Source organism: Mustela nivalis (assembly GCF_964662115.1).
Source record: "Mustela nivalis genome assembly, chromosome: 7".
NCBI lineage: Eukaryota > Metazoa > Chordata > Mammalia > Carnivora > Mustelidae > Mustela > Mustela nivalis.
In genome coordinates, this window is record NC_139026.1 from 37,699,815 (window position 1) to 37,720,325 (window position 20,511).

The 20,511-nt window shown below is 34.8% G+C and overlaps 1 protein-coding gene across 2 annotated transcripts in view; it reads right to left on the reverse strand.

The window, feature by feature from the left end:
- Positions 1–473: 473 nt before the first annotated feature.
- OTOGL (otogelin like) overlaps positions 474–20,511 on the reverse strand; it is a gene marked incomplete at its 5' end in the record, with an annotated part of 379,802 nt that continues 359,764 nt past the window's right edge. For both annotated transcript variants that reach the window (XM_082742761.1, XM_082742762.1), the window contains 14 exons: positions 474–1,549; positions 2,216–2,295; positions 5,042–5,087; positions 6,482–6,601; positions 9,297–9,401; positions 9,847–10,025; positions 11,501–11,564; positions 13,941–13,981; positions 14,069–14,173; positions 14,666–14,767; positions 16,158–16,265; positions 17,619–17,723; positions 18,178–18,390; positions 20,023–20,208. In XM_082742761.1, the coding sequence (XP_082598887.1) occupies positions 1,349–1,549; positions 2,216–2,295; positions 5,042–5,087; positions 6,482–6,601; positions 9,297–9,401; positions 9,847–10,025; positions 11,501–11,564; positions 13,941–13,981; positions 14,069–14,173; positions 14,666–14,767; positions 16,158–16,265; positions 17,619–17,723; positions 18,178–18,390; positions 20,023–20,208 (1,655 nt within the window). In that variant the 3' untranslated portion in view covers positions 474–1,348. The remainder of the gene's footprint in view (positions 1,550–2,215; positions 2,296–5,041; positions 5,088–6,481; positions 6,602–9,296; positions 9,402–9,846; positions 10,026–11,500; positions 11,565–13,940; positions 13,982–14,068; positions 14,174–14,665; positions 14,768–16,157; positions 16,266–17,618; positions 17,724–18,177; positions 18,391–20,022; positions 20,209–20,511) is intronic.

Here is a 20,511-nt window from a genome sequence, read left to right on the forward strand (position 1 = left end):
AAACGCAAGCAACTCACCTAGCTGAAATCTGAACCTAGACCACCAGGCCCACCCACATCTGCTTTTCAATGCACCTTTACTGTTTTCGTGTTGCTATTTGACTTCATTTGATCCCCACAACAATCATAGCAAGTAGAGCATTCTCTCTTTTTTACAGGTGAGGAAATTCAAATAATTCTACACTGTAAGTGGCAGAAAATTTGAGGATTTGCAAAAATCTCAAGATATGTTCCTTGCAAATATCAATAGCCTATTATGTTTAAAAAGTGCAGCATTCCATTGCAGAATGATTAATACATTCAAATCATTTTATTTCATTCTTCATTGGCAAAGCAGCAGCATGAAAAGAAAAATAGCACGCAACTCCAATCGAATGCAAATACATATCAAAAACCATTGGTCCATGGCATAGCAAATAATTAAATGTTAAATAGTAACAACTTATTTCACAACAGTTGTAATGGTATAAAAAATAAAAGTCCAAGATATCCCGCCACTCTTTAGCAAGTGGTGCTACCTTTCTCCATTTCTTATTATTGGGATTACTATTATATGTATGTATATACATACGTATGTGTGGCATTATTTTTCATTTCTTTAAAAGGAATTGAATTTAAAATTCTTAATTCTATGCAAAGCAAGCTCTTTAAGAATCAAAGATTCCATGACAGACATCTTACTATACCATTCAAAAGAAAAGAGCATAGGACTGGGATTCAGAAAGTCATTTGTTATAAGGCACACAGCTTTTCCAGTGACCTGGTACACCTGCAAAACAAGTGGCATTTGCAATAACAACCCTAATATTCATTCAGGCTTTAAATAATCTAAAATCCTATAGTTGAATGATCTGTCTCTATGTATCCTACGCTTTATGACTATCCAGATGCCAGCTTTAACTAATTACATTTAACAGATTAAACAGTAGTGAGGAAAGAGTACTGCTATCTTAATTTGGGAAGCTATGGCAGACTTCGCAAAGCAAAAAAATCTCTATTGGGTGCAAATGGAAAATGCAAAATAACCTTCTAATGGATGAGAATATCCCAGGGCTGTGGCATGTTGCAATTACATACATAACTGCATCTCAGCTGAATAACTTAGAATCAGTTGAGTCTCTAAAATACAGTAAATCAATAAATTTGATTTATTTTTATTTTGACAACTATTTTGACAATTATTTTTTCTAGGAAATAGCATATTTGTACCAAGCATTAAATTGCCATATCCCAAACATCTGAAAAATACATTAATGTTTAATAAAATCTTCCAGTGCCTAAATAATGACATTAAGGTAACTTCATTTGACATTGTGATTATTACATAGAGTTCCTAGAAATCCAGAAGTTTAATTCCACTGACATGTGCAGTCTATAGGTTCCTGGAGTGTGTGCATGACTTCGGTGCCATTTCCTGAGCAATAGAGAGGCACAGACAAGTTTCTCACTCCATTTTCACGACAGCACTTGCAGAATCTTAGATGGCTCTCAATGTTGATGTTATATATGGTAGCAGACGGGCATTTTCCATCACAAGATGCAACATTTACCTGTAAGGAGAGACAATGAGAAAAGAATTCTTAAAATGTTTAAAAACTGGCTATTCAACTCTCCTATGATACCAAGTGAAAGCAAAACTTTATTATCACTGTATTAAGTCTCAAGCTACTGTATATTAGAAGACTGCAAGAAAATACCAGGTTAGACTTTAATAACTTGAATAAGTCCAGGAGATGTTCCATGATGATACCTAAGACAGAAAGGCTGACATAAACTCTGAAATAAATGTGCACCCAATAACTAGTCAGGTATATGTACAATGTTCATCACAATCTAATGATTCTATTGTAATCTGTATTATATCATACCTTGTGGAGACAATAGTATTGGGTAGGTCACATTAAATGGGGTAAAATTAGAATTAAGACTATTTTTGCTGAGTAAAATTGCATAGTTAAAAAAATATGTAGTCAAATATATTTGGTTTAATTTCCATCTCTCTAGATTGCAATTATGATTCATAACTATTGATTATTAATGCCAAGAATAGTTTATACTTCTTCACAAACAGAATATTTTAATATTAAAATGTATGAATAATCGCAAAGTTAAATATTGTGACAGTTGGCATTTTGTTGACTTACAAACGTATTAGTGCTATATACTTTTGGAAAGACACATGCCCTTTATGTAACAAATTATATGTTTCCACTTACAGGGTTTTGACTTATACAGTCCTGTTTCCTTATGATTGATTTAATGATCACTTTCTGGCAAATTCTTTCTTCTCGTTTGCCTGATAAAATATAGAATGTATTGATTCATCAGAAAGCCCATGTCAGATTGTTTCTTAATTCAATTAAACATATACCTATATTTAAAATAAAATAATGTATATATTGATATGAAATACATTCCTATATTAAAGTATACTTAAAATTTCCCTCAAATATTTTATGCTCAATATTTATTTTCACTTTCTAAATAGACTTTCTCATATTTTTAGCATTATATTTATCTCTTTACCTTATTGTCCTAGAATAGAATCAAAACATTCTACACATGCAATAATGTTAACATCAACCTGTGTGTATCATATAGAGAGATAAAATATATATTTAAAATTTTAAAATTATTAAATTATTTTTAGAATGAAACATTGTATGTAGAAGTATATATACATGTACATAATTAGGCAGCTATACATGTATACATAAACCTATTTTAAAATTAAAAACAGATTTAAAGCTACTTTATCTTAATAGATTTTAATATAAAATCATACATGAAGGTAATTGAATTATTTATCAACCATTTTGAAATGTATGGATGAGTCATTACAGTTGATATTTATGGCTCTGAAATGATCTCTTATGACTTCACATTAAAATACTTTGTATTAATTAATGATATATTAAAATGCCTCTGTGGTATGATGGATGACCACTTGATGACACCTAGGAATACATATTTAAAGCTATATCTAAATAACCCTTGAATCAGGATGCACAAAGACCAAGGTTCTTACTTCACTCTGACAATAACTTGCTTTGTTACTTTAGGAAAGTCACTGAAATCATTCTGCTGAGTTTTCTTGTTTGCAAAAGATTGGAATTAGATCTTCAGTTTCCAAATCAGTTTAGCCACAAAATCTTTTACGTTAAGTGCTTATATGAAATTCCAACATGTAAAGTATCTAAAAGCTAAACTACTCAAGTTGAAGCAGAGATGAGTAGCAAAGATTGCCTGAAAGTAAATTGTCCTTCTCAAGGTCACTCTTGACCTTCAAAATGCTAACTTCAGAGATTACAGCTTAGTTCTCATCCTACTTAACTTCTCAGCAGCATTTGAGAAGACTCTCTTCTATGACTATGACTATCTCCTCCTTGATATACTTTCCACACTTGGCTTCTGAAACAGCCCTTTTGGTTTTTCTCCATCTCAATTGCGGCTCCTCCTCAGAATCCTATGCTTGTCCCTTCTCCTTTCCCTTGCCTCTCAACTACCGTCTGGTTGGCGGTTCAGAGTTTGTGATGGAGGACAGGCTGGTGTGTACCTTATGGTGCTTTCACTCAGTGGTTAGTTACTTTAGTAGCCCTTCTATTCTCATGTCAGAGGAAAGAAGAGTTAAGGAAGAAATCATCTCTAATGTGACCTATAAGGTACCCACCCTCTTCTTTCTGTCACCTTCATCCTTGTGCTTAGCCAAACCTTGCTATTTCCTCTGCTTTCCATACTTGTTATTCTTCCTGGCTGGATTCAGTCACTCAGTCTCTACCCAGAAGACACCTCACCACAGAGGCACTCTCCAGCCACTCACTTAAATTAGCAACCCAGTTCCCCACCCTCCATCCCTTTTATTCTGTACTAATTTTCTTTATGTCACTCATCTCTACCTGACACAATAGTATATATTTATGTGTTCCTTATTTCTTCCCCTTCTTCATAATATGCACTAGGGCATGCATGTACTGTTTCATTCACTATCATTGTCCCTGTGCCTAAAAGAGTGCCTGATACATGACAGGCACCTCGTAGAAATCTATTTGATGAGCTAATTTGTGTAATAAATATAATGAGATAGCTTAAATTTATTGTTAGCTGGCTGAACTTATTAGTACCAAGAGGCATTTCCTCTTCATTTTTTAAAGACTATGGGAATACATTTGGTTAAGCATGGTATTTGCAATAGTATCCAACATCCAGTCTGTCCAAGATAGCCCAGTCACCCAGAAACAAAGTTTGTAGAAAAGGATTTTGTGATACCAAGCAGAAGATATTCCACAAGTCCCTACATGTCAGATGGGAGAAACTGAGGTAGGTTGGTATTATTCTGCAACTTTAGAGAGCTTGGCAGAATTGAAAGGTCCTGGACCTGGGCAGTGGACAGGCCTGAGTCCATTACTGATTAGTGCAAATCAACTTTTCTGAACCTTCATTTCCTTATCTGTAGAGGAAACCATACCCACCTCTCATTTATCTCTCAACTGTTGTAAAGATTGGTTACAATACTGTCTTTACGGGGCTTAATTGTGCCAATGTGTGGCAGGCAATAAATAGAAGGTTTACGGTCGGTTGCATAGATCTTCCCCTACCTGCCCTTGGATAACAAAATGGACCTACTTGTTGAATAATCAGCATGGAGTTATAAAATCCAAGGTCCTTATTGAAGCCAAAAATGCCATTCTCACCATAACTTACTTAACTTGGTGTAGCCTCGCATGTTCCAAGCAAATTTGACAAAAGAAACCTTTTAAACTTAAAACTTATATTAAAATCCTATGCAATACCTTTTGGGAAATACAACAATAAAGAAATTTCTGATATTTAGGTTAAAATTCATCTAAATTAAAAATACTTTATTCATACTCCAGAAGACTAAATTAAAAAATAATTAACCACATGACAAACATTTAAATAATAACATTATAAAATATGCTTCCCTCCTTGCATCATAAGATCTGAATTTTATGAGAAAGATCATAATTACCATGAGCAATTAAAACTAATCAAATTAACGCATATAATATGTCCTCACTTACAGATCTTGCAACAGCCTTCATTATAAAGCTTTACAATCCCTTCATTCTAGGAAGAGAGAAGGAATAAAGTCAAAACTCATAGTGTTTGTTCATGTCCTATTGGACTAGAAATAGAAAACTAACTCTCTTGGTGTTTTTATTAAATATCACAAAGCCTTAACTGGAAAATTATAGAAATTTAACTATTTCTAATGAGAATTTGTTTTTAAACTAAGCAGCTGATATTTTGTTTAAACTTTTGTTATTTCTTCACTAGTAAAGTGCAAAGAGATGAACTTACTTAAAAGAACACATTATTTATTTATTTATTTATTTACTAAAAACATTTTCAATAATGCACAAAAAATTCTTACCAAAGCAGAGTACTAATAGGGACTCTAAATTGAGGCCGTTATGTTTTTTTCAACTCCTTGGAATAAGCTAAGGTACTCTATGAGATAAGACTAAGTTCCTGAATATAATTGAATGTTTAAATGATGTATCTTTTTCTTTAACATTTAAAAAGAAAAAAAATCGCTCGCTTCAGGATGACTCTTGCCTAGGACTAAATTAAGAAAACTTTTACTGATTACCTTTTTGAATTCTTAAAGTAAGCCGCTAATTGCTTTTAGTAACTTACCAATTTCAATATAAGTCAAAGAATTTGCGCCATAAAAATGAATCTGTGAAATAGATGATGCCTAAGATTCTTTTCAGAGCTGAAATTCTATTACTTTATTATACATGACCTCTACCTACCCAGCTAGCTAGCCACCATCACTAAAAGGGCACATCTTGGGGAGAAAAAAAAAAATCAATGAGACTATGCTATTTCTGCACACTTAAGAAAAATATTGCCTATGCAATAGAACAAAGCTCACTTTTCATGAAGGATTACTATCTCCAAAATAGTTAAAGCTACAAAGGATCTTACAAGAAAAAAGTATCACCTCCAAAAATCTACTTTCCCAGTGGACTCTTCTCTGAGAGAAGAAGGAGTTGGGGAATCTAACCTAAAGGATCAGCAGTGCTGTCATATACGCCAGGTTCCACCAGGGCCGTGCTCAGAGGAGTCAAGACAAATCTGACGTAGGCCAGCTTGTATTAAAAAAGGGAACGACATCATAAATTCTGGCTGTGTGTTTAAGATGTAAAATTGGCCAGCCTCCAATAGATTATCAATTCATACTGAAAGAGAGGCTAGGTCTGCTGATCAAATGCTTTTTCAATAATTTTTTGAACTAGCACAATATCCGTTCAGGAAGAATCAAAGTTATTTGGAACACCATTGATAACTCAAAGTGGCAAACTGAAGACATTTAGTAGGGCTTTTACGCACACGTGAAAATGAAACATAGACCAAAGTAAATAAGCCATAACATATGTATATACAACCTTTGAAAACATATTTCCTAAATTCTATGTAATACTACATTTTCTTAGACATAATAAAGTACAAACCATTTTGCATTCAGTCTCATTAAAAGGGGGACAGACCATACTGTAGTTCAGAATCATTGTCCCTTCGTCAGTCTTTACACATTCATATGTGGTACAATTATAATGCCAGGTACTCCCCTCCTAAAAATAAGAGAAAGTTACTGTTTTGTTTATTAAAATCTGATATATTTCTTAAGTAGAATATTTCCTCTCCAAGTCAAGATGCAGAGAACTTCTTGTGGTATAAAATGTCTATCTGGAAATATCCTCAAATTTATCAAAAAGGAGTAGAAATATATAGATGGGGTGTGTGCATGTATGTGTGTTTGGTTTCATACCAGAACTGAGATGTAAATGTGAAATAAAGCAATAGAGGAAAGAAACAAATAGGTATCTGTTTCTACTACAAGATTAATTACCCAATTTGGCCATGTGTCAAAGGTCTTGCTCAACTGTTCCCTCACTAATTATAAAACAACAAATCATATTAGCTAATATGCCTCCTTTCTTGAGATTTGTTTATCCTTCCTTCTACTCCCTTATCAGCAAAACGATTAAAAAATCTTTGGATGACAGTGATTATTGACTTTTGCTTCTAGCTCTACACTCCTTATCCCTATTTTTAAAACATATCCCTATTCCTTTTGCAAATTTTTAAACATAGTAACTGTTTATTTCATTCCCGATTTCAGAATTCTTATATAGAAATAAAAGCAGCTGGACATGTTATAATTATTGGGCTGGTGGCTGTCAATCTGTATTTATAACAAATACAGATACATTTTATAACCCACATTTAGTTATCTAGAGGTCTTACTTCTTCTTGTAGATCTTTTTATAACCCACATTTTAAAATGCTAGCCAAACTCTGACTTGAAGATTCCTTGTACGGTAAGGAATTTTGACGAACTTCTTTTTCTCCAGATTCTATTTTAATTTACATATCTTTAGATCTTTTTTCTTTTTAAGATTTTATTTATTTATTTGACGGACAGAGAGGCAGAGAGGCAGGCGGTTGGCGGGGGGGGGGGGGGTGGAGGGGAAGCCGGCTCCCTGCTGAGCAGAGAGCTTGATGTGGGGCTCCATCCCAGGACCCTAAGATCATGACTTGAGCCAAAGGCAGAGGCTTTAACCCACTGAGCCACCCAGGCCCCCCTCTTTAGATCTTTTAGATCAATTAGAAAAGATCTACAAGTCCGGGTATAAGAGAAAATAAAATATTCAAATTTAAATAGTAATTCCAATATTCATTTCTAATAGTACTATCTTATCTGAAATAGAAAAATTAGTTTTTCCATAGAAATTAGATTCCTAGATAAATAAAGCTTATTTTTGAAAGAGCAAAAGTTAACGATCTTGATGTTTATTTACCTTGATTGCTTTACCTGTTGAGTTCTCAAAATATATTCTGAACATAATTTGGTCTTTTATTTACATTTCAGGCTCTCACTGTGAATACTAGAAGGTTCCTGGATTTTTGATTATGGAGTTTATGTAGTCCTTTTACTAAAAGCCCCAGATTTCTGTGTTTTTTTCAAGTAAACTCTGGTTCATTTTCTCTCACTGACACCTATGACTTCCTCATCATTTTAGAAGCTTCTGCTATCAAAAAACCTTCTTTAAAATAATATATTATAAAACAGAAATACTGCTAGGATAAAACAAACAATACCAACAACACTAATTAAATCAGTAACACTAGCTTGCACATAACTGTGAAACATGGGTTATGGCACAAGAAGACAATTGGTCATCTTTCTTACTTAATAAAATGCACAGGATTGGAGAAATCTATTTGGAGGGTATGTGAGTAATCCCATGTAATGAAGAACACCAGAAGTAAGACCTCTAGATAACTAAACTAGGAATGGAAAAACTTTAAAATGGCAATAATAAATTGGAACAGCTTTAAGGTAATGTAAGTTATAAAAAATTAGTGATACTCCTACATCTGGTGACATCACTAAAAACTGCACTAATAATAGAAAGTCCCATTTTTCTCTTCTAGGGAAGGAGTAGGTCAGTCTATAAACCTATATGGAGTTATTATGAGACTATAAGAGAATGCTGAATAATTATTTTATTATTTTTGCTGAAAAGATGTGATATAGCATTACTGACTCTTGAGGTTTTCTTTGTAAAAAAAAAAAAAATGGCTAATATTCTCAATCTTTTATTTACCCAGTGAAATCTTCAATACCCGAAATAATTAAATGTTAACCTCATGAGTTTATTTCTGTTAAAATGTTTTATTTTAAAAATTTCTTTTAAAGATTTTATTTATTTATTTGAAAGAAAGAGAGGGACAGTGAGAGCACAAAAAGGGTGAGGAGCAGTGGGAGAAGCAGACACCCCAATGTGCAGGGAGCTCATTGCGGGGCTCGATCCCCAGACTCTGGGATCATGATCTGAGCTGAAGGCAGACACCCAACTGACTAAGCTACCCAGGTGTTCTCCCCTTTGTTTTTTTAATATCTTACTTTAAAATGCTTCTTTTTAAATTTGTGAATAAAATAATGTTTTTTCCCCTTTGTTCTAATGATTAGAAATAAGCAATTCTCAAAGCTCATTTTCCTCATATCTAGAAAAAAAATGAGTTTGAGAAATGAGTTCAACATATTCCTTTATAGCAGGAATTATTAGAACTTTAAAATGTAAAAAATGTAACTGTGTCTTGTGTGCTGTATATGAGTGTGTTTATTATGTGTAGAACTCTGTGTGTGTGTGTGCATCTGTGATATTTTTCAAATTATTTGAATTCAGAACATCTTCTTCAGAAAACAGCACAGAGAGCTACCCTCCAAAGAACTTACTTTAGGAACTAAGGAATTCCTACCTCATATATAACTGATGTTCCATTTTCCATTTGAAATTTGCAGGATATATTTTTGCAGGTACCACAGCAATCATAATCACTTGGAGACGGGATGTACACCTGGTGCTGGATATAATGATAATACATTTAATTAGCCACAAACAATACCAGTATTTTTAATGAATCCATTCTGGAAGTGCTTCCCAATATAACTATATGCTCTCTCAGAACACCTGTAAGCATTTTAAAGGTTGAATTTGAGGCACTTCAAATAATAACCGACTTTATATGGCTGTGTTAGAAAGTGAAGTAAATATTAACCTTTACATCTAGCAGCCAAGATTCATCAAGCTGGTCAAGCAAGCTATATAGATAAATAGATAATATGGCTCAGGAACATACACGGGAAAAGGAAAATATGCATCATAGACATTTATTACACATTAATAGATTATTGAACTATTCAAGTGTATACTTTTAACTTATGCCATGTTCCCTGGTTAAAATTCTATAGCTGCCATTTTATGATTAATTTAAGTCTCCACTGGAATGACTTACAAAGAATACTTACAATGTCACATTCTTTTGAGCAATTCACTATTGTAAAATTCAGAGTGTGAAAGCCTGTATGGTTATCTTTTTCTTCCAGACATTCCACTGTATAACAAAAGTCCCCTTCCAAATACTTTATCATAGATTGGCCAGGATTCAATACTGATACTTCTTGAAACACACACACATCATCTTTTTCTAAGAAAAGAAAGTCAGTGAAAGTACTATTTTGAGTTTTTTTTATTAATCAATCAATGGAGCTTTTATTTATATTTATGTTTTCATTATGATGTGCAATTTTTTCAAAACCAATAAAGATCTTTACCTCTATATATTATCAACAACTCAATGAGTTTACTTAATGATGAATGTTGCACATTCATTCCTTAACATACAATAAGAAAGTGGTCTGTAAACTCAACTCCTCTTTACTGTTTTAAACTACCTTCAAAAGCGATACTTCAGGGGCGCCTGGGTGGCTCAGTGGGTTAAGCCGCTGCCTTCGGCTCAGGTCATGGTCTCAGGGTCCTGGGATCGAGTCCCGCATCGGGCTCTCTGCTCAGCAGGGAGCCTGCTTCCCTCTCTCTCTCTGCCTGCCTCTCTGCCTGCTTGTGATTTCTCTCTGTCAAATAAATAAATAAAATCTTTAAAAAAAAAAAAAAAAAGCGATACTTCATCACAGACTCCAGAATTGTAGAATTATCACCAAGCTACTTGTTTGTTATTCTCTCTTCTGGAAACATGACATGACAATTTGGGGGAGTGGAGATAGACAGAAGCAAAATATAAATCAAAAGTGGTAGGACTTTTAATGGTTAGCACTAACATATCATGTTTCTTTTTTTTTTTTTTAAGATTTTATTTATTTGTTTTTCAGAGAGAGAGAGAGAGGGAGAGAGAGAGTGAGTACAGGCAGGCAGAGTGGCAGGCAGAGGCAGAGGGAGAAGCAGGCTCCCCACCGAGCAAGGAGCCCGATGTGGGACTTGATCCCAGGACATCAAGGTCATGATCCTAGCCAAAGGCAGACGCTTAACCAACTGAGTCACCCAGGCATCCCAATGGTTCTTTTGAGAGAAAATTTTCAATTTTGTTGTGATGCAAAATATAGTCTTGTACATCATACTCGATGAAGAAAGTGGCCAATATTAATAGAAGCATATTAAGTTAGGCTACCATAGTAATGAAGATTCAGCTCAGAAGCTCTTAAACTTTCTTGTATATAAAAATGCAAAAATCCCAAACTGTTGAATTAAAGGTTTTTTATTAACTCACGAATACATAATAGAAGATTTATGATTTTATAGAAAAATCAGTTCTATGTTTTGCAATGTTAACATCCATAATGATAGAACAGTTAGCAAAAATTCTCCCTTTTAGATGCCTATTTTTAGAATATTAAATATATATATTAAAAAAACAGAATCAACTTTAAATTCTGCAAAGCCTCTGACAAACATTCATTTTTCTGTCCCATTAACATATTAGTCAGAACATTTACAGGTATTACAAAAGAGGCAACTGAAAAATAATAGTGCATTTTTTATACTCAAAAACTGGCAAAATGGTTTAAAATGTGTAATACAACTCAAAGAAAATATTTTTAATTTATGAATAGTGAACAACAGATACCAATAATATTCATATCATTTAAAAGCTAGATAAAACATAGTTACCACAGAGATACTGTACACATCCACAGTCACTCTGAAAGTTATGGTCTATTGCAGTAAATTCTCCCTATTAGAAAGATATTATTATTAAATGTGATTTATACAGCTTATTTTATAACAACTATAAAAACATATACACAGTACAGCATTTAGTAAGTTCCCTACTATATAGCCAGACACATATCAGGTGCTTATTAAATTTTTGATCGTGAAAATGCTTTGATTAACCCAGTGGTCATTAATTAACAGCCCACAGAAAAAAATTCACAATAAACAATATGATTATGGATCACTTAACCTCTCTAAACTTTAATTTATCTATTAAATGAGTTAAAGTAGAGAAGATGTTCTTTATGTTTAATCCAACAATTAAAAATATTGTCGGATTCAGGGCATCTAGTGGATAATTTGAGACAAGAAAATATGTGCTAATCCTGGAAATTTTTGTTGGTGCAAATGTTCTTGGTCCAAGGTTCCGATGCTTGCATGGGGCAAGGTTGCTACAGCATATAAATCAGGAGCAGAAGAGTATAGTCGAGACACTAATAGCACAGACTCAGAAATAAGGCTGCTCTGTGCCCTCCTGCCTTTGCTGCCTACCAGCTGTGTGATCTCAGGAAGGTTCCTGAGCCAGGCTTCTCCTCACTTCCCTCATCTGTAAAATGGGGATAATGACATTGCCTACCTCTTAGGTTTATTTGGAGAAATAAATGGGTCAGTTCAGGGAAAGAACTTACAATAGGATGGACACACAGAAAGTGTGATATAACCTTTAGGTGTCAATAAATTGTTGTCATACAGATGCTTAAACATTGCCCTGTCAGAAATGCTATAAGTTCTTCTTGGTGTAGTACCAGGTTTAAAGTTTGAAGAATCACATTTTTAAGTATCAACTTTTCCTGAGTGCGTTTTTCATATGATATCAGTAATAAAATTAATATGATTCTTTTTTCTATAAGTCAAGCAGAGAAAGACAACTATCATATGATCTCCCTGATATGAGGAAGTGGTGATGCAACATGGGGGCTTAAGTGGGTAGGAGAAGAATAAATGAAACAAGATGGGATTGGGAGGGAGACAAACCATAAATGACTCTTAATCTCACAAAACAAACTGAGGGTTGCTGGGGGGAGGGGGTTTGGGGGAAGGGGGTGGGATTATGGACATTGGGGAGGGTATGTGCTTTGGTGAGTGCTGTGAAGTGTGTAAACCTGGTGATTCACAGACCTGTACCCCTGGGGATAAAAATATATGTTTATAAAAAATAAAAAATTTAAAAAAATTAATTACTTAATTTATTAATTTGAGAGAGAGAAAGAATGCAAGTGCAAGTGCGGAGTTGGGTGAGGGCAGGGGGAAGAAGGGGGAAAAAATGTCAAGCGGACTCTGTGCTGAGTGGAGAGCCCAATGTGCAGCTAGATCTTATGACCCTGAGATCATGATTTGAGCTGAAACCAAGATTTGCATGGTTTTTTCAAGGGTGAGAGAAGTTGCTATCTATCAGCATACGTACCTTGCCTCATACTTTGGTGCATTTATTCATGTTCAACCTAGCCTCTATCTAGAATAGTTCAATGCCTCTCATCCAATATCCTAACCTATCACTTTCTTCCAAAATTTTCTTGATGGTTAACGTCCCTAGAAAGTTCTCCGTGATAATCTGTAACTTATGGTTAACATTCTGAGTATTGTGTTTATTTTATCATAATAATTACAGCTAATACTTATTGAGTTCTTTCTGTGTGTCAGGTACTATCTAAGTAATTTATATTAACTTATTCATAAATATAGGTATTGTCATTCTTTTTATATTGCAGGTGAGGAAAATGAAGCACAGGTAAAAGGAGTCCAGGCAGGAATGAAAACAAGGCAGTTTCAACCTGCTTTTTTTGTTTATGTTTTACTTATGTCTGGGCTATAGTTTCTAAGGGAAATGAAAGAGTTATGGCAGAGTAGAAGAATAAAGGAATACACAAAAGGAGACACAGACATAAAACAACCCTTGTTATCGTCCTAAAGATCTCGGTCAATCATTTGCTCTTTCTAGACCTCAACTTCCTTATTTACAAAATGTTTGTAGATAACTCTTAAGAAAATACCAACAGTTACATGTTTATATACCCTCCTCCTCCACAATAGATGCATCATTGGCACAATTTCTTGAACAATCACTGGAAACACTTCTTAATATTGAGATACTCTTTCTTTCAATGTTTAGCTTCATTTTAAGACCAGTGACGTGGATATGAGGCTAGTAGATTCAGTCACCAATGAAAAAATAATGGATTACATCTTCTTATCTCCAGGAAATAAAAAAGGTTTACTGCTCCCTGATACCAGAGTACATTACTTTAATCTACTCTGAGAACTCAGAAATAAGGTGTAAAGGAAGGATAAACTGATTTAAATAATATGACATTTCAATCAAAATATGTATTCTTACCACTTCACAGGTAGGTGTAACAAGGTTTTCACAGCTACATTCTAGGAGGCAAAAATCAATACATTTACATTGGTCAGAATATTACACTATACTGTAATAAAAACTATGAAGTATGAAAAATTAGTTACCGCAATGCCATGTTGGACAACATTGACCAGATACATTTTCTTTCACAAGCTTCATATCCTCTGCACAGTTGAGTAGTGGTGCAGGACAAAGATGTGGGTCACAAACTAAATAAAAAAAAATTCCATGGATAATGATTAGCTTCTTGTAGAAGCTTGTCCTCACTGCCTACCAGTTAGCTCCCAGCCACTGCTGATGCAGTGCATGGACTCATCTCTCTCCCACCGCTCACTTGCCATGTATCACTGGAGACGGAATACAGGACTCCCGAGCAGATAGAACAGTAGTAGAACTACGGCAGCAGGTGAAGGGCCCTGAGACATGCCGGATATGCAAGAAGAGAAAGGAAGCAGAGAATGTATGGAATCACCTGGGAAGCTGGAAATTCTAGGATATGAGAAGAGTCATAGTAATCTATTTTGGGGAGGTAATATTATCCAAGGAGAGCTCTTAGATGTGAAAAATTATTACATATACTTAATATATATTTTATATGTAGAATTCAACGAAGGTCTGACATAACAGCACAATGAAGATTCATGGGGCTTCTTAAATATTAGGTATAGCTGAATATTTTAAGTTAGTTAAGATACACTTACCACAATAATACCGTGGACAACAGAAATGTGTAGTATTAAGATCCACAGTGAGAAATTCCCCATCAGTACATAGCGGAATAGGTTCGGTGCAAGATTCACAAACTGAAGGTAAAATGAAAAGCCAGAAGTCACAACTGAGCTAAAAACAAACTGTCCATCAATTTGGATTTCTACACACACGTAAAAATCAACATGAAATAATGTTTAATAAAATAAGAAACAGGGAAAATAAGGCTTTAATGACAGATCTCCTCACTTGGTCATGAAAACAGTACTATCAAGCATGTGCGTTCCAAACAGTGACAGAGAAAAACACCATCTTACCAGAAATAGTGTTAACTTTTTTAGAGCAATTTTCTTTTTCCTGGGATCAAAATGTCATTGACTTATTTACTTCAGTTTTCTAAATTTGCTACCTTTGATTACTCCAATTTGTGGAAGAATAATAGAGTAGGCACCTGTTCTTTTGGGCTGTTCAGTATCCCTTTCCCACTTCAATTACAATTCTCTGAAAGACCCTGACAAAATGTCCCACCCACACTGCCTTGGAATGACTCTTAATAAAGGTGCCTGACTGTCAGCAGTCCTCTGTGTAGGAACAACCCACATAAGACAAATCAGAAACTCTTTCTATGGCATTTGAATCAAAACAGAAGCACGCCAGGGCAGGAAATGGTGTTGCTGACTCAGTCATTAGTGACTGCCACCTGGACTGGATGGTGTCTCTCCTTCCCAGGGCTTGGTTGTTCTGCTTCATCTTGATCCTACAAAATCTTGATCCCCAAGCCTTCTAGTAACTGTTTGTGTGTAAGCTAGCTGTGATCAGTCCATTTTGCCACTTGCACCCAAAGAACCTTAACTGGTAAAAAGAGATGTGTTTTGATTTCCATAGATACACCTGAAACCTACATTAATCACCAGTCTTTGATTTGAAGATTTACTTGAAATGGAAAATAGAATACTTTTTATTTTTTTCATGTCTATTTCATTGGACAAAATATATAGCTCATGTATTCTTTTCCCAGACACCTTTCATTTCTGCCATTCTATTCCATCATCACCATGCTCACACAAATATCATACATGATATATAAAATCAAATTTTAAAGAGGTTCTCCGAAGGCTTAGCAGAGTCCATTATTTTAGTTGGTTCTCCAAGGAAAGCCAAGGCTAAACTTTTCTCTAAAAACAACTGGTACTAGCCTTATTAAAGAAAAAAAATTATATTGCCTTAAGTATGTTTTGACTGATATATATATATATATATATATGTATATATTCCATATAAAAATAGAAAGTAGTGCTAACTGTAATAATTGCCGAGTCATTTAAAATGTCATACTTTCTTTTCAACTGTCATTATTTGGTTGAATTCCTATCAGTGTATCACCAGAATACTGGTTACCATCGGTCCCATGAAATTCATGTCAAATAAGAGATTTTTCCATACACTCTCCCTTTGTTCCAAAAAGTTTTCTCACAGAACACTCACCACAGAGAGGAGAAAAACAGCAAGGCTCTTCCTGTTGGACTTGAATCATGAATTGGTCTTCTCTGCATTCTAGTGTTGAAATACTGGGGCATTTCAGTGGGTCACATTCTGCAGAAACACCAAGGTATTTGAAAATTTGTATAGAATGAAACGATAAAATAAATAAAGTCATATGGTTTAGTTCTATTTGAATTTAAATATAACCTGCTACCTCAGTGTGTATTTGCTGGGGGAGGGTTCCCACACAGCACGGAGTAATTCTCTAGATACCAGCTGGGAGTCCTACAATTCAACTCAATTCTGACACTATCTACAGACACCAGTTACAAGCCCCACTTGTTACCTGTGCTCCTTTCTGGCTGACTGGCTATAAATCAGGAGTTTCCACAACCTCCTCCTTGGGTCTGATTAATTTGCTAGAGCAGCCAGCAGAACTCAGAGAAACACTTTGTATACCATTTCACCATTTTTTTAATAAAAGAATATAACCAGGAATAGCCAGATGGAGGAGATGCATAGGGAAAGAATAGGGGCTTTTCTATCTCAGAGCACAATTTCCTTGTGTTCACCAACCTGGAAGTTCTCTAAACCTCATTCTTTTAGGGGTTTATTATAGAGGCTTTATTATATAGGCATGATTGATTAAACTATTGGCTACTGAAGTTCAGATCCGACCTCCAGGCCATCTCCCCTCCCTGGAGGTCAGGGGGTGGGACTGAAAATTCTAACCCTCCAATCACAGGATTGGTTGCCCTGGCAACCAACCCCCATTATCAGATTAGCCAAAGGTCTTCCAAAAGCATCACATTAACATAACAAAAGACACCTTTATAGGTCTCCTCATTTATGAAATTCAGGGTAGGGATTGCTTCCTGAGAATGGTGTGGAAGACCGAATATGTATTTCTTATTATAAATTACAATATCACACCTGCTATTTCTTATATATTTCTGCTAAGATTAAGATCTTTAAAATGAGCTAATTATCTAAATCCATGTGTTAATATATAAACTTCAAATTTATATATATATGAGATTTATATAAACTATATTATATAGAGAGGGATTTTATACACAAAGAAATTTCAGGTTAAAAAAGAACTATTCTGGGGCACCCAGATGGCTCAGTGGCTTAAGTATCCGCTTCTGGCTCTGGTCATAATCCGAGGGTCCTAGAATCAAGCCCCATGTTGGACTCTCTACTCAGCAGGGAGCCTGCTTCTCCCTCTGCCTCTGCCTACCTCTCTCTCTCTCTCTCTCTCACTTTGTGTGTCAAATAAATAAAATCATAAATAAATAAATAAAATCTTTAAAAAAAAAAAAAAAGAACTATCTTTAGCAAGACAACTCTACAATATTTTATGACAAATCATTTTCTTATTGACCCAAAGAATGAGAATCTAATCCTCTATTCTGAACAAACAATGAACCCCACTCTTGTTTTTCCTAGTTGATTACTCACCACATTGATACTGTGGACAACAAGAAAGAGGACTATGGCCAACAACCAATTTTTGACTATTCGTACATGTTGGAATAGCAGTTTCACATAAAGTCATGTCACATCCTGGAAATAAAAAATAGAAGCACTAAAATATTAGTGAATATAACTAAAATCCTGTGCTAAGTCAAATCAAGGAAGTGATTCTTACTGTGTATGTTTTTGCAGGGCAATTAAACACATTCAACTTACAAATGGGAAAATGTGAAACGGTAGCAGATTTCCCCTTTCACCCTCAGTTGTCATAAGTCAAAGACTTTCAGAACCTTTACCTTGTCACATATTATTGAACAATATTAATCACTTATAGCCAGAGTTTTGCATGTTTATTTGCAAAGTCAACAAAACCATAATGAGAAAAACTTGCTTTGAGAAAATACAAATGATATTTATGGCCATATTTCTGTTTTTACCTCAACCCTTTTGTTTACCAAACATTATGCATGCCCTGCTTTTTTCACAAATAATATCAACACATTTTGTGGCATTGACAGATGGGAAGGCTTCCCTGCACACGTACTGCAAACTTCCTTTGTACAGCAGGTCCACTTATCAATGATGCCCAGGACAACTTCAGCTTCTCGCTCACAAATCGGCGAGGGCTCTTCATCACAATCAGGTTCTATAGGAATAATACTTCCATTCTCCAAGCATTTGTAGAGGGCACATTCGTCAATGCCCCCATTCCAAACATCCCCAGCAGAGCGAGGTTGACCTTCACTATCCGTGCATGCTTAAAAAGATGGACAATGTTACATCACTCATAACCTAGACATTAAAATAAATCAGGCTGTGATGTTTGCATTTCAGACCATGACTTGGCTTAATGACATAGATAACATGTCACAGATTTATCCTTCTTTAAAGTCCTGTTTTTAATCGGCTTGTAGCTTACATTTTTCTTCAATGAAATTTGTCATATAGTCTACAAAAAATTTTTCCCTTCTATAACTATCTGTAAATTTGAATGCCCTTATATACATAAGATAATCTGTTCATTATATTTTATTCATTTTTCCTTATTAATATAATTTATTTAGCTTGAACAAACTCAGTAAAATGAATTTAAGTTAGTTTTTCAATATTAGCTATTCAAACTCAGTGGGGAAAATCCCTACCATATATTTATCATTTTTGTCATATGAAAATTCAAAACACGTCAGTCAGCTTTAAAATCTAAATGTGGGAAGTAGCTAATTATTTAGTGACTTATTATTTAGTGATTATGTAGTTTTGTTATTCAAGTTTTACTTAGTGATAAATACAGTCCAATGGTAGTTCTTTTAAAAATGATAGAGAGAAAAATAAATAAATAAATAAATAAAAATGATAGAGAGGAGTATAGTGAGCTTCATATCCCTAGCCTCAAATAAACTTCTTTTGTATTATTTTCTTTACTATCAAACCAACCTCACAGGTCCCTAAAAAAACAAAGATGCCTGTTTATTCTCAAAGTCTTCTGCAAATACTTTTCTCAATGGCAAACACAAACTTGTTTCTGGAACTATAAATGCATTTTGCTTCTACTTGCCCATTCTCTTTCATTATTAGCTTAATCTCTTTTCCTCTAATCGTAATGATAAGCTCTGTACTGTAATTTTCTCAATTTTGCACTATTTTCATCTGCAACCACCACTGAGATGATGAGTCAGAATGAAAAGGTTTGAATATGAAAGTAGAAAAATTAAATATTTTCTCCCATATAATAACACTATCTGACATTTCTTGAGTGGTTATTTTTCTCTAGGCACTGTTGCAAATTGCTTTGTATTATTTATGCATCCCCACACTAACTTAATGGGATAAGTGCTATTATTTTTCCCATCTTACCGATGCTAACCCAGGCTCAAAGAGGTAAAGACGAATCACTATTACATGAAATAATTAGAATTTCAATTGAGTTCACATCCTATGCTCTTAATTCTTCATCAATCATATCTTCACCTAGTTATTACAGGCATAGAGATTAAAACACATCATCACTGCCTCACTGTGGTGGGGAGGTGTTAAATGGGTGACGGGGATTAACGAGGGAGCTTGTTATGATGAGCTCCTGGGTATTGTGTGTAAATGTTGAATCACTAAATTATACACCTGAAACTAATATTACGCCATATGTTCACTAACTGGAATTTAAACAAAAACTTGGAACAACAACAACAACAATAAAACCAGATCACCACTGAAACATCTAATTTGGGTAACTTGGATTGAAATCATAAAATCAAACTACAAACACACTGGTTTTCTTTCCAACACTTAAGGGGACCTGTTCAATCTTCCTCAGCACCTCTCCCCAAGATCTAAACAAGCTTTATTTATTTGCCGAGACCCCAGGCAGTCATTTTTGCCCTCCGCTGCTTACCGCATTCTTGCTCTGGAATGCACTGGACTGAGTCTGGCCTGTGAAGGATGGTTCCATTTTTGCACACACAATCTTCTCTTAAATTCAGACACGAGGAATGCCCATAGAACCATCTGTTCAGACATGTTCTTGCTTCACAGGTCTTTACACAGGGTTGATATTCCATCCCCTCTGGGCAACTCAGAGCTATGAATAACAGAGGACAGAATTTGCTAATGAGAAAGGTCATCTATTTGGATGATTAAGTGAAAGGAAAAAATATCAGATTTCTTTCTGAAAATGCATTTGGCCCATTTCCGTCTCTTCAAATTTCATTTTTCATGTATTATGTAACCAAAAATTAGAAACAAAATAAGCAATAGGTATTTTTTTAATATATTTATTTATTTGACAGCAGGAGGGATTACAATTAGGAAGAGAGGCAGACAGAGAGAAGGAGAAAGCAGGCTCCCTGCTGGGCAGGGAGCCTGATATGGGCCTCCATCCCAG